Source organism: Oncorhynchus tshawytscha, linkage group LG13 (genome assembly GCF_018296145.1).
Source record: "Oncorhynchus tshawytscha isolate Ot180627B linkage group LG13, Otsh_v2.0, whole genome shotgun sequence".
Classification (NCBI taxonomy): domain Eukaryota; kingdom Metazoa; phylum Chordata; class Actinopteri; order Salmoniformes; family Salmonidae; genus Oncorhynchus; species Oncorhynchus tshawytscha.
In genome coordinates this window covers 9,187,942-9,202,941 of record NC_056441.1, presented here as the reverse complement: position 1 = coordinate 9,202,941, position 15,000 = coordinate 9,187,942, and the positions used below count along the sequence as shown (strand labels likewise).

Genomic DNA, 15,000 nt, shown 5'->3' with positions numbered 1-15,000 from the left:
AGTAGCCTAATACAAAAACACATAACTACAAACCTGTAAAGTCAGGTTGATCTAAAATGAATGGATACATATGCAGAAATAATCATGTAAATAAACTAACAAATATAAATAGTCATTTCAATACTCTGCTTCTTTCACTCCAGTTCTGATGAAGCCCCTTTTTCCCCCCAGTGTGACAACAACAACAACGACGACGACTAAAAACAAACACAAACAGTCAAAAGGTGTGAGTATCATCCAGAAGAATAGATAATGAAGCAATTTCTTCAAAGAGATATTAAATTGGCCCTCAAAAATGTTTGGATGAAATTAGATATTTTTTACACTTAAATTGAAAAAATACTTTTCACATTGAGAGGGAAAATAAATATTACAAACTTTTTGTACTGTACAAGAGATGAAACCAAAATTGGTTGTAAAGTTGTTTGATTTGAAGAGGGATCCTCGTATCATGATGGTTTAATAAGAGTTACAGAAAAAATCACCCACAATCCCTTGTTATCATCCCCCCTTCAGAATAAGAGTCCCTTCAAAGTTGACCTTGAAGATACCGATTTTGCAATTACGACGAGAAGAAAAATCTTAGAAAAATATGAACAAAGTCCCTGCAATCTCTACACAATTAAATGACCAAATGCCCTTTGAAAATTCTCGTTAAAATCTCCAGAAAAATGGGAGAAAGGGGAAAAAAATTAAAATACTTTATTTCAATATTTTTGTTGTTTGGAAGATCCAGTTCAGTCATTCGGGATTTGGCAGTAGAGTGGAAGGGAGAGCGACCGAGAGGGATTGTTCTGGGAGTTTTCTGGAGAGTTATGTTTGTTCCCTTCTCCTTCAGTTAAACTCCATTGGCTGGGAGGATCAAAGTTCATAGTTCAAAAGTGAAGCTTGTTCACTCTGGTTGGTTGGACTGGTCCAGTCTGGTGTGGCGTGTGTGTCTGTCTGCAAGGCAGTGCAGTTGGGTGGTGTGAGGGAATGGGGCTCTGAGGTAAACATGTAGGAATGGTGGTGACACAAGCGAACAAGGGAGGGGTGGGGGGCTGTATGTGAGTTGATCTTCCTCAGGCGCCGTGGTAGTTTTGGCCCCCAGCTTGACAGACAGTGGACAGAGAGAGACACAACTTCAGTAACATTACCTCAACATTCCCCTGATTCAACACTCAAGATAAAAAGCGTAAAAACAGAAAAGACACCACAAAAGAAGAACCACACACATGTCATCACAATGATGAAGGCATTTAAAAAAAGAGCAGGATGCAGACAGGGAGGGTGGAGCATGCAGGAGCCTGGTGGAGACAAGGAACGGGTGGGGTCGGAGGGCGAAGCAGAGAGGGAGGGAGGGAATAGAATTGTTAGGTGTGTTCTCTGGCTACACTGATGTAAACACTGTTAGGTTGAAGGAATGTGTAAGTTAAACAAAGCAGGACTCCATGAACACAGGACTCCATGAACACAGGGCTCCATGAACACAGGGCTCCATGAACACAGGGCTCCATGAAAACAGGGCTCCATGAACACAGGGCTCCATGAAAACAGGGCTCCATGAACACAGGGCTCCATGAAAACAGGGCTCCATGAACACAGGGCTCCATGAACACAAGGCTCCATGAACACAAGGCTCCATGAACACAGGGCTCCATGAACACAGAGCTCCATGAACACAGGGCCTGAACACAAAGCTCCATGAACACAGGACTCCATGAACACAGGGCCTGAACACAGGGCTCTATGAACATAGGGCTCCATGAACACAGGGCCTGAACACAGGGCTCTAAGAACATAGGGCTCCATGAACACAGGGCTCCATGAACACAGGGCCTGAACACAGGGCTCTAAGAACATAGGGCTCCATGAACACAGGGCTCCATGAACACAGGGCCTGAACATGGTGGGACCGGGAGGGCACTCTCTCTCCCTGTCTCTCCTCCCTGTCTCAGGAGGGGAGGGGGTACCGTGTGTGTACATACCACACTGGCAGCTGGCTAAACAGCACCAGACTCTGAGGCTACATCCCAAATGGCACCCTATTGAACTACGTTTGACAAGAAACCTAGTCAAAATTAGTGCACTATATAGAACCTGGTCACTTTGTAGGGAATAGGGTGCCATTTGGGATGTAGATTGAGCCTGGGTGCTTTAACTGGACACAAACATGCAGGGCTACAATTAAAACCACATGGGCACCAGTGTTTACAGACCGCGTGCAGAGATGAACAGATTAATGTAGGAATAGGCCTGAGTGAACTGTGAGTTGAAATATACATATGCATTGTCCAGTGTCAGTAGCATGCAGTTATGAGTTGAAATATATACATATGCATTGTCCAGTGTCAGTAGCATGCAGTTATGAGTTGAAATATATATATGCATTGTCCAGTGTCAGTAGCATGCAGTTATGAGTTGAAATATATACATATGCATTGTCCAGTGTCAGTAGCATGTTATGAGTTGAAATATACAGCATTGTGAGTTGAAATAAATATATATGCATTGTCCAGTGTCAGTAGCATGCAGTTATGAGTTGAAATATACATATGCATTGTCCAGTGTCAGTAGCATGCAGTTATGAGTTGAAATATACATATGCATTGTCCAGTGTCAGTAGCATGCAGTTATGAGTTGAAATATACATATGCATTGTCCAGTGTCAGTAGCATGCAGTTATGAGTTGAAATATACATATGCATTGTCCAGTGTCAGTAGCATGCATTGCTTTGAACTTGGGAGGAGGGATTTTATTGTAATGATGATCATTAAGGCTTTGACTGCATCCTAAATGGCACACAGTTCCCTATACAGTACATAGAGGGTGTTCAGACCGCGTTGATAGTTTCCACATTTTGTTATGTTACAGCCTTATTCTAAAATTGATTATATATATATTTTTAAATCCTCATCAATCTACACACACAATACCCTATAATGACAAAGTGATCACAGTTATTTTTTTAATGTTTGCAAATGTATAAAAAATACCTTATTTTACAAAAGTATTTGCTATGAGACTCAAAATTGAGCTCAGGTGCTTTTTTACATTGATCATCCTTGAGATGTTTCTACAACTTCTTTTGAGTCCATCTGTGGTAAATTAAACTGATTGGACATGATTTGGAAAGGCACACACCTGTCTATATAAGGTCCCACAGTTTTTATTTTATTTAACTAGGCAAGTCAGTTAAGAACAAATTCTTATTTACAAAGACGGCCTACCAGGGAACAGTGCCTTGTTCAGGGGCAGAACAACATATTTTTACCTTGTCAGCTCGGGGATCCAATCCAGCAACCTTTCAGTTACTGGCCCAATGCTCTAACCACTAGGCAACCTGCCGCCAGTTGACAGTGCATGTCAGAGCAAAAACCAAGCCATGAGGTCAAAGGAATTGTCCTTAAAGCTCCAAAACAGGATTGTGTCGAGGCACAGGTCTAGGGAAGGGTAACAAAACATTTCTGCAGCATTGAAGGTCCCCGAGAACACAGTGGTCTCCATCATTCTTAAATGGAAGAAGTCTGGAACCACCAAGACTCTTCCTAGAGCTGGACGCCCGGCCAAACTGAGCAATCGGGGGAGAAGGGCATTGGTATTGCTCTGACAGAGCTCCAGAGTTCTTCTGTGGAGATGGGAGAACCTTCCAGAAGAACAACCATCTCTGCAGAAATCCACTAATCAAGCCTTTATGGTAAAGTGGCCAGACGGAAGCCAATCCTCAGTAAAAGGCACATGACAGGCCATTTGGAGTTTGAGAAAAGGCACTTAAAGGACTTTCAGACCATGAGAAACTAGATTCCCTGGTCTGATGAAACCAAGATTGTACTCTTTGGCCTGAATGCCAAGTGTCACGTCTGAAGAAAACCTGGCACAATCCATATAGTGAAGCATGGTGGTGGCAGCATCATGCTGTGGGGATGTTTTTCAGAGGCAGGGACTGGGATACTAGTCAGGATCGAGGGAAAGATGAACGGACTAAAGTACAGAGTGATCCTTGATGAAAACCTGCTCCAGAGCACTCGGGACCTCAGACTGGGGTGAAGGTTCACCTTCCAACAGGACACGACCCTAAGCACACAGCCAAGACAAAGCAGGAGGCTTTGGTACACCCCAAATACAAGTGTGCCAAGTTTGTAGTGTCATACCAAGAAGACTTGAGGCTGTAATCGCTGCCAAAGGTGATTCAACTAAGTAAAGGGTCTGAATTTTTATGTAAATGTGATATTTCAGCTTTTTCTTTTTATTAAATTTGTAGAAATGTCTAAAAACCTGTTTTTACTTTGTCATTATGGGGTATTGTGCATAGATTGATGAGGGTGGAAAAAGTCGAGGGTTCTGAATACTTTCCGAATGACGAGAGCCCTGTGGGGAATAGGGTGCCCTTTGGGACTCCCTTGACTGTGGATCCCTTGATCTCATAGTCTTTTTGCAGGACCAGTTAGCATATTGTTTTAGGGTCCTGATTGCTTTAGTGTGGTGATTAGGGTGGCGACTATAACCATTACACCTAGGACTGGGCGGTATAACATATTTTACTATATACCGGTATTGATGCACGGACTGGTTTGGGTTTTTGCTTTATCTTCTATAGCGGTATTTGAATGTTTGGTTTGTTTAATGTGATGCGCCGTGTGTAGCGTCAATTTTTATAGTTTACTTCACTACTTGAGTCATCTCTCTCTGCTCTCTTTCGCCACACCTCTCTCTGCTCTCTCTTTCCACACAGACCTAGACACCCCTGTCCCTCAGGGAGCGCATTTGAAGATTCTCAACCACAAGACACTTGCCTTTAGTCTGCATGGTCAATGAAGCACATGCAACAATGTTGATGACTACGATGTTGTTTCCACTTTGCTTCTTAATATAAATCCACTAGCGTTCTATAACACATTCTATTACATCTGCAAAAAGCTAGTCTGTCTTTTCTTAGCAAGTTGTGTCTAAATCGTGTTTGTGAAAATGCGAATCGCTAGTTAGCTAAACATAGCTAGCCTTACAGCCTAAAAATACCAGTGATGGTGTAGACCTAAATCAGCATGTTTCCAAATCAAAGAGGAATAGGTGAAGCATGAATATGTTGGCTACATGAAGTAGCTAAGAGAAAACATTTCATGTAGCCAAAGATTATAGGGTCCCTTAGGAAACACTGACCAACACTTTGGTTCCTACCCTGTCACAATAACTCCTCCCTGTTATTTTCATTCACTGTCATGTTAAACAACACTGTATTCAAAGTGCCCACTATTATCTTCTAACTATATAATTAGAATAATCATTCTATTTTCATGATTCCAAGTACTTTGATCTAAATCGCAAGTCAAATCACAATTACAACATTTGGTTAAAAATAAGGCCTTGATTTTATTTTGTCTAAATCGTGCAGCCCTAGTGTGGAAATCCTCTCAAACGAGTGCAGGAAATGCTGAAATAGATGAAAATGCAGAAAAAAATATTTGGTTGAAGTTTAATTGAACAGTATAAAATAATCAATTAAAATCACTTACAATGTATGTGTTGCCACTCAAGGGTCACGCACAAAGCAAACGTTCATTATTCAAAAACTTTAAATACCGCCAAATACCGTTGTACTGTCAACAATGTAGGATTAGGGGTACTACTGGCCTGGTTTTAGGAGAGGTGAGCTGAGCCTGGGGTTAATCTGGGGTTAGGGGTACTACTGACCTGGTTATAGGAGAGGTGAGCCTGGGGTTAATCTGGGGTTAGGGGTACTACTGACCTGGTTATAGGAGAGGTGAGCATGGGGTTAATCTGGGGTTAGGGGTACTACTGACCTGGTTATAGGAGAGGTGAGCCTGGGGTTAATCTGGGGTGATCTCTGTTTCCTGATGCACCACCACTTTGGTCACAGACATGTCCGGGTGCTGCTCCTTCGCCTCCTTGATGGCCTGGGCCAGAGCCTGAGAAGATGGAATACACACACACACACACACACACACACACACACACACACACACACACACACACACACACACACACACACACACATAAAAAGGAAGTTTCAATACATTGAGATTGATGGCACTAATAAAAAGACTATACATACATTAAACACAATCACCCCACAGGCAAATACAGTCGCTAAAACCCACACGACTACAAGAGTTGGAAACGTTCATTACCCAAGCAAACAGTCAAAGGGGTACCACATTTGGACAAGCCAGCATTTAGTTCACATCACTAACCAAGCTCTTTTCTTTTTTTTCTTTTCTTTGATTTGCGCCACTAATACAGAGGACTTGAAATGTTAGATTCTGTGTAATAGATCTAAACCAGACGAATAATATATTGTTACTCCACTGAAGTGGTCTCTAACGGAATACATAGTGAGCCAGCTAGCACAGAGCCGGGGGTTAGAAGTAGAAATCTGTCCCCCACCTTGTCGTGATCAATCTCTGTGTCTCCAGTTATAACAATCCTCTTCTCAATGCGAGTCTCTGAGATCCCTCCTTTCACCGTCTGAAAGTGAGAAAAATAAAGAGATTGTTAAAAAAGGGCCAGGAGAAGAAATAGAGAGAGAGACAGAGAGAGACAGAGAGAGAGAGAGAGAGAGAGACAGAGACAGAGAGACAGAGACAGAGAGAGACAGAGAGAGACAGAGAGACAGAGAGAGACAGAGAGAGAAACAGAGAGAGACAGAGAGAGAGACAGAGAGAGACACAGAGAGACACAGAGAGGGAGAGAGAGACAGAGAGAGAGAGAGAAAAAAACTCACAAGGCATTAATGTTCAGATAGCATGATCAAAGGGCAGATTTGACCTGACAACATACTGTAGAGAGATACTGTATAGAGAGAGAGAGCAGCTTTGATCTGACAACATACTGTTAGAGAGATACTGTATAGAGAGAGAGTAGCTTTGACCTGACAACATACTGTAGAGAGATACTGTATAGAGAGAGAGTAGCTTTGACCTGACAACATACTGTAGAGAGATACTGTATAGAGAGAGAGTAGCTTTGACCTGACAACATACTGTAGAGAGATACTGTATAGAGAGAGAGTAGCTTTGACCTGACAACATACTGTAGAGAGATACTGTATGGAGAGAGAGTAGCTTTGACCTGACAACATACTGCTAGAGAGAAATGTTCTTCCCCAGGGTCCAAACAGAATTTAGTGCGCAGACGACTGACCATGCACATTGCCAGGCCCCATGCCAGGCCCCATGCCACGCCCCATTGCCACGCCCCATTGCCAGGCCCCATTGCCAGGCCCCATTGCCAGGCCCCATGCCACGCCCCCCATTGCCAGGCCCCATTGCCAGGCCCCATTGCCAGGCCCTATGCCACGCCCCATTGCCAGGCTCCATTGCCAGGCCCCATGCCACGCCCCATTGCCACGCCCCATGCCACGCCCCATTGCCAGGCTCCATTGCCAGGCCCCATGCCACACCCTATGCCACGCCTAAGCCAATTTTTGATCCAGAGAAAACCCTGCATTGTTAGAAATAATAATTTCATGATTATACAGTCCATTTCTTAAAATTGATCACAAGACGGCAAACTCAAATCTACATTAAGTTAATGTTTTATTAATTAATAATTAATTAATTAATTAATGTTTTGAAGAAGAGGGTATTATTCATCAAATTTGTACTTATTCTTTAGTCTGTGTATGTTTTCTCACCACTCAACCCTTATGGCGATCACGACCAATGTTCCCTCAAAAATGTTTTACCACTGAGCAAATGTCAGGTCTGCTGAGAGCACACTTGATAAATGATGTGTAACTTCTGGTGCGTTTACTGTGAACACTGAGGCTCGTACCTGCTTTAAGTTCCAGTTATAACAGTGGCCAAGTAGGCTGCTGTTGCTATTTGATCATAATGTAGACCTACCTGAGAGGCTACCTAGGGCTGCAAAGGGTCGGAAACTTGAAGGGAAATTCTCCATGGGAGGTTAAGCCCTGGAATTTGGGGAATTTTGCTTAACTTCATCAAAAAAAGTTAGCTTATAACAGTGAACCTTTTTTGTTGGATACACAAGGCAATTCTTGGTCTTGTGGCATATTTTGGTTAAACTATCCCCAATTCAATGGAATTGCAACACTGTATGCACAGTGCATTCTTCCATCACATGTAGAGCTGATTCTCAAGATCTTGCACACTAATGAGATGCTATTGAGCCCACACTACTATACTGTCTGAGCCAAGGACTACATGCTTTCTGGTAAGTTTTGTTTACAATACTGGGTGGAATCAGAAGTTTTTTTGACTAAATGAAGGAACATAGTCAGATAAACGCTGATGAATGTCTTGCTCGATGAATGTCTTGCTCGAGCTGTCTATGCAACTGGTTCAAATCTGATGCTCGCAGGAAATGTGCATTGGAAGAGATGTCTGAATGTTCTTCGCCCAGCATACACCCCTCCAATCAGACATGCTTTATCTACTCATTTGCTGGATGCAGAGTTCAACAGAGTTCAAGTGAAGGTCAAGCAAATCATAGAGAAAGCAGACTGTATTGCAAGCATCTCTAATGGGTGGATTGAATGTTCGTGGGAAAGGAATAATTAACTACATCATCTCCATCCCTCAACCAGTATTCTACTAGAGCACAGACACGAGGGACAACAGACACACCGGTCTCTACATTGCAGATGAACTGAAGGCAAACATCAATGACCTTGGACCACAGAAGGTATTTGCACTGGTGACAGACAATGCTGCGAACATAAAGGCTGCTTGGTCTAAAGTGGAGGAGTCCTACCCTCACATTACACCCATTAGCTGTGCTGCTCATGCATTGAATCTGCTCCTCAATGACATCACGGCACTGAAAACAATGGTTAGACTCTACAAGAGAGCCTAGGAAATGGTTAGGTATGTGAAGGGTCATGAAGTTATAGCAGGAATCTACCTCACCAAGCAAAGTGAGAAGAATAAGAGCACCACATTGAAGCTGCCCAGCAACACCCGTTGTGGTGGTGTTGTCATCATGTTTGACAGTCTCCTGCAGGGGAAGGAGTCTCTCCAAGAAATGACCATATCACAGTCTGCTGATATGGACAGCCCCATCAAGAGGATCCTCCTGGATGATGTATTATGGGAGAGAGTGGTAAGCAGCCCGAAACTCCTGAATGCAATACTGTCTGATGTTCAGACTCTGCTTGCAGATGTAAGAGAAGAAATCCGTACTGCCCTGCCCACTTCACTGTTGCTCCAAGCAGAGGAAACTTCAGTTCTGAAATGCATCAGAAAGTGTGAAGACTTCTGCCTGAAGCCCATACACACCGCAGCGTACATGTTGAACCCCATGTACGCTGGCAAGAGCATCCTGTCTGGTGCAGATATCAACAAGGCCTATGGTGTCATCACTACTGTGTCTCGCCACCTTAGCCTGAATGAAGGCAAGGTTCTTGACAGTCTGGCCAACTACACTTCCAAGCAAGGGCTTTGGGATGAAGATGCAATATTGCAGTCGTGCCAACATATCTCATCAGCCACCTGGTGGAAGGGACTTTGTGGATCTGAGGCTCTTTCCCCTGTTGCCTCCATCATCCTCTAAATCCCACCAACATCAGCCGCCTCAGATCGCAATTGGTCCTTCTTTGGGAACACACACACACCAAAGCACGCAACAGGCTGACCAATACAAGGGTTAAAAAAATCGGTAGCCATCTGGGCAAATTTGAGGCTTTTTGAGCCTGACAACGAGCCTCAACAAGGTTGGAAAGTGACAGTGAAGATGAGGCCTCAGAGTCTGATGTTCAAGAGGTGGACATTGAGGAGGTCCAGGGAGAAGACATGGAAGCCTGAGAGGAAGACAACCAAAGCTTTAGTTTCTAGACTATCATTTTACAGATGTATGTTGAAAACATTTTTGGGAGATGCAATGGATCATAGGGAATCATTCAATATTCCCTTTCTTTTGTTGTTCAGTGAAATCATCCCATGTGAAGAGTCAACTCATTTAATTAAGTTCAATTCGTAACAAAAAATATATATATATATTGGAAAGATGTAATCATTTGCAATTATGTCTACTTATGATATGGTAAAAGGTTTATGTTTCTGTCTCCATATGATATGGTAAATATATCCAATGCAAAAAGCATATACATTTAAATGGTATTAATATTAATTTGCATATATTTCCGGCTGAATGATAGGACAGCTATTTCCATGTTTAAATGTTATGGGATGCAATTTCTCCATTGTTTTTGATGGTAGCCATAGGGTTGCACATTTTTAGTGAATATTCAGAGGTAGAAACTTTCCGTGGGAATTAACAGGAATATATGGGAATTACCAGCAGTAGTAGCCAACGTGTGGTGTTCAACATAGGCCTACATTCCATGAGACAGGGCTTAACATGAACCTGTTTATCTACATCTTCTTCAGACAAGAAGGTGACTGAAAAGGTTGTGTTGTTTGATGCAAGAAACCACTTTACAAAATACAATTACTTATTATTCCCATACCATTACTACAGAGAATCATACACATTATGAGTTTGTGCTCTTGTAGGAAGTAATCACTCCTCCATTGCTGATTAGGTCTAACTGGGCTAATAACTCACTGACTAGCAAATAATAAGAACAAATGTGTTCAGGTGGCTACATGAAGCTTTCGCTACTCACGACCGCACATGCTGTAAACACAGTCCAGTTCAAAGTGAATGGCACAGATCCATATAAGGCAATGGTCTATTTGCATATAGGGATACTTTAGCTCTGATTGGTTATGGCACACCGGTCTGTGTATAGTATGGGCCTGAGTCGTGCATGTTAATGCAATAGAATCCTACTCCGATGTGTTCTGCCTACAGCAAAATCTCTTGCATAGTTCGTTTTGTTTCGGTATGTTGCATTGAAAGTGGCTAATAACACATTGATTCGATCACAATTCCCACAGTAAAGGGAAACGTTGTTAGTGTTAACTAAAGGGGAAAACTCTAGAAAGTGGAGGGAAGTTCAATGTCGTGCTTGTCAGGTATACGTAAATGGGGCTGCAAGGGAGTCAGGCGCAGGAGAGCAGATATTGGGTAGCAAACGGAGCCTTTTATTTAGGCGAACCAAAAGCACACGGCACAACGAACACGAAATACAATAAGGGTTGACATAACCCAGAGCAACCAGTCTAACGTGCGCGTACATGAAACAGATAAACAATACCACACAAAGACATGGGGGAAACAGAGGGTTAAATACACAACACATAATGAGGGAAATGAGAACCAGGTTTGTTAGAAAACGAGACAAAACAAATGGAAAATGAAAAATGGATCGGCGATGGCTAGAAGACCGGCAACGTCGACCGCAGAACACCGCCGAACAAGGAGAGGCATCGACTTCGGCAGAAGTCTTGACAGTGCTTCTCTGCGCGGGGCTGATATTTCTTCTGCGCGGCAGTCCTGCGCACACACGCAGCTTAGAGGGAACATTGGTCACGACAAAAAAAAAACACCTCAATTGGTGGTTCACGAAGCAAAATACATTCGGAATCCCTGTGCTAAATGACTCAAATCTACATCATCTAGCGAAAGCTTAACTGATCGTAGACCAGGAAGCCCAGGACGTACCTTGGTGATCTGAGTGGTGGTGGTTGTACTGACTGTCTCTGAGGTGATGGTCTGGGCACTCAACAGCATTCCAGAGTCCCTCTCTGCCATGCTGTCTACGGGCTGAAGGAGACACTATGTTAACACAAGGGGGAGAAAAGGGGTTCATTTAGGATTACGTTATCTACTGGCTGAGATTAAGACCAAAAAACAGGCTCATGTTCATCAGGCACCAAAAGGAAGAAAAGACACTGAAATATGACTTGTCCAATATGAAATTGCTTGTTTTCATTTTGAAAACATTTTTTCCTGTTGGGTACCCTCATGAATATGACCCAGTTCACTGTTAACACAAAGTCATTGGGTTAATAAAGGGTTTTTATTTAAGAACTACATTTCTAACGATGCCTCTCACCTGCGCTGACTCGTAGGTAATGGTCTTGGTCTCAGTGTGCATGATGGGGACCTCCTTGTTATAGACGTCTCCTCGTAGGGAGTTAGACACGTCTGAGATGGTGATGGTCTGTGTTTTCACCACGTTAGACTGTGAGGAAAGAGGGAAAATACACACAGTGAATATTGAGTTTGTCGTATATATTATCTGCCTTCAGAAAGTGTTCACTCCCCTTCACTTTTTCAGCTTGAATTGAAAATGGATTGAGATGTCTCACTGGCCTACACACAATACCCCATAAGGTCAAAGTGGAATGATGGTATTGGAACTTTTTTACAAATTAATAAAAAATGAAAAGCTGAAAATGTCTTGAGTCAATAAGGATTCAACCCCTTTGTTATGGCAAGTCTAAATAAGTTCAGGAGTAAAAATGTGCTTAACAAGTCACATAATAAGTTGCATGGACTCACTCTGTGTGCGATAATAGTGTATAATACCTCATCTATGTACCCCACACATAAAATTATCTGTAAGGTCAGTGAATTCCAAACATTGATTCAACCACAAAGAGCAGGGAGGTTTTCCAATGCCTCGCAAAGAAGGACACATATTGGTAGATTGGTAAATAAACTACAAAAACAGACTAATATCTTTTTGAGCGTGGTGAAGCGATTAATTACACTTGGATGGTGTATAAATACAACCAGTCACTACAAAGATACAGGTGTCCTTCCTAACTCAGTTGCCGGAGAGGGAGGAAACTGCTCAGGGATTTCACCATGAGGACAATGGATACTTTAAAACAGTTACAGAGTTGAATGGCTGTGACAGGAGAAAACCACAGATGGATCAACAACATTGTAGTTACTACCTAATACTAACCTAAATGACAGAGTGAAAAAAAGGAAGCGCTGTTTGCAATAAGGCACTAAAGTAAAACTGATAAAAAATGTGGCAAATGAACTGTATGTCCTGAATACAAAGCGTTATGTTTGGGGAAAATCCAATACAACACATTACTGAGTACCACTCTTCATATTTTCAAGCATGGTGGATCTGCTTTCCATCAGACACTAGGAGATGAATTCACCTTTCAGCAGGACAATAACCTAAAACACAAAGCCAAATATACACTGGAGTTGCTTACCAAGACGACATTGAATGTTCCTGAGTGGCCTAGTTACAGTTTTGACTTAAATCGGTTTGAAAATCTATGGCAAAACTTGAAAATGGCTGTCTAGCAATGATCAACAACCAACATGACAGAGCTTGAAGAAATGTAAAAACAATTATTGTGCAAATATTGTACAATCCAGGTGTGCAAAAGCTTTTAGAAACTTACCCAGAAAGACTCACAGCTGCATCCGCTGCCAAAGGTGATCCTAACATGTCTTGACTCAGGGGTGTGAATACTTATGTAACTGAGACATTTCTGTATTTCATTTTCAATATATTTGCCCCAAAAAATCTACAAAATCTATCTTCCCTTTGTGATTACTGGGTATTGTGTGGTAGATGGGTGAGAAAGAAAAAAAATGTCATCCATTTTGAATTCAGGCTGTAACAACAGAATATGGAATAAGTGAAGGAGTATGAATAATTTCTGAAGGCCACTGTATCTAACTGCTTGTTTGATCTAACAGAACCCACTATACTATGCCATAACTACTATATGCAGCATACATACAGTGAATTAATATGTTTTTACTCGAAACTGAATTATCTCCCAAACCACCTATGTCTAAAATAGACCCACTGTGACCTATGACCCATAAATACAGAACCCTCATAGTGTGAAGTATGGCCTGAAAATACTAGATAGATCATAGCATAAATATAACATTCATACCATGTGACTATCCCCTGTTCACACTATGTGACTATCCCCTGTTCACACTTTGTGACTATCCCCAATTCAGACTATGTGACTATCTCCTGTTCACACTATGTGACTATCCCCTGTTCACACTGTGTGACTATCCCCTGACCACACTATGTGACTATCCCCTATTCACACTATGTGACTATCCCCTATTTACACTATGTGACTATCCCCTATTCACACTATGTGACTATGCCCTGTTCACATTATGTGACTATCCCCTGTTCACACTATGTAACTATCCCCTATTCACACTATGTGACTATCCCCTATTCACACTATGTGACTATCCCCTATTCACACTATGTGACTATCCCCTATTTACACTATGTGACTATCCCCTATTCACACTATGTGACTATCCCCTGTTCACACTATGTGACTATCCCCTATTCACACAATGTGACTATCCCCTGTTCACACTTTGTGACTATCCCCTATTCAGACTATGTGACTATCCCCTGTTCACACTATGTGACTATCCCCTGTTCACACTATGTGACTATCCCCTGTTCACACTATGTGACTATCCCCTGTTCACACTATGTGACTATCCCCTGTTCACACTATGTAACTATCCCCTATTCAGACTTTGTGACTATCCCCTATTCACACTTTGTGACTATCCCCGATTCACACTATGTGACTATCTCTTGTTCACACTATGTGACTATGCCCTGTTCACATTATGTGACTATCCCCTGTTCACACTATGTAACTATCCCCTATTCACACTTTGTGACTATCCCCTGGCCACACTATGTGACTATCCCCTATTGACACTATGTGACTATCTCTTGTTCACACTATGTGACTATCCCCTGTTCACACTATGTGACTATCCCCTATTCACACTATGTGACTATCCCCCTGTTCACACTATGACTATCCCCTACACTATGTGACTATCCCCTGTTCCACACTATCCCCTGTGACTATCCCCTGTTCACACTATGTGACTATCCCCTGTTCACACTATGTGACTATCCCCTGTTCACACTATGTGACTATCCCCTGTTCACACTATGTGACTATCCCCTGTTCACACTATGTGACTATCCCCTGGCCACACTATGTGACTATCCCCTGGCCACACTATGTGACTATCCCCTGTTCACACTATGTGACTATCCCCTGTTCACACTATGTGACTATCTCTTGTTCACACTATGTGACTATCCCCTGTTCACACTATGTGACTATCCCCTATCCATTTCT

The 15,000-nt window shown here is 42.4% G+C and overlaps 1 protein-coding gene across 7 annotated transcripts in view; it reads right to left on the bottom strand.

The window, feature by feature from the left end:
* Nucleotides 1-15,000, bottom strand: part of LOC112265785 (protein 4.1-like) — a 164,155-nt gene that overhangs the window by 647 nt on the left and 148,508 nt on the right. For 5 of the 7 annotated variants that reach the window (XM_042295133.1, XM_042295132.1, XM_042295136.1 and 2 more), the window contains 5 exons: nt 11,922-12,050; nt 11,528-11,641; nt 6,383-6,463; nt 5,779-5,904; nt 1-1,090 (listed from right to left, as the gene is read on the bottom strand). The exon at nt 1-1,090 is cut by the window's left edge and continues 646 nt beyond it. In XM_042295133.1, the coding sequence (XP_042151067.1) occupies nt 5,806-5,904; nt 6,383-6,463; nt 11,528-11,641; nt 11,922-12,050 (423 nt within the window). In that variant the 3' untranslated portion in view covers nt 1-1,090; nt 5,779-5,805. The remainder of the gene's footprint in view (nt 1,091-5,778; nt 5,905-6,382; nt 6,464-11,527; nt 11,642-11,921; nt 12,051-15,000) is intronic. The other 2 variants (XM_042295134.1, XM_042295138.1) reach the window with 1 other exon arrangement.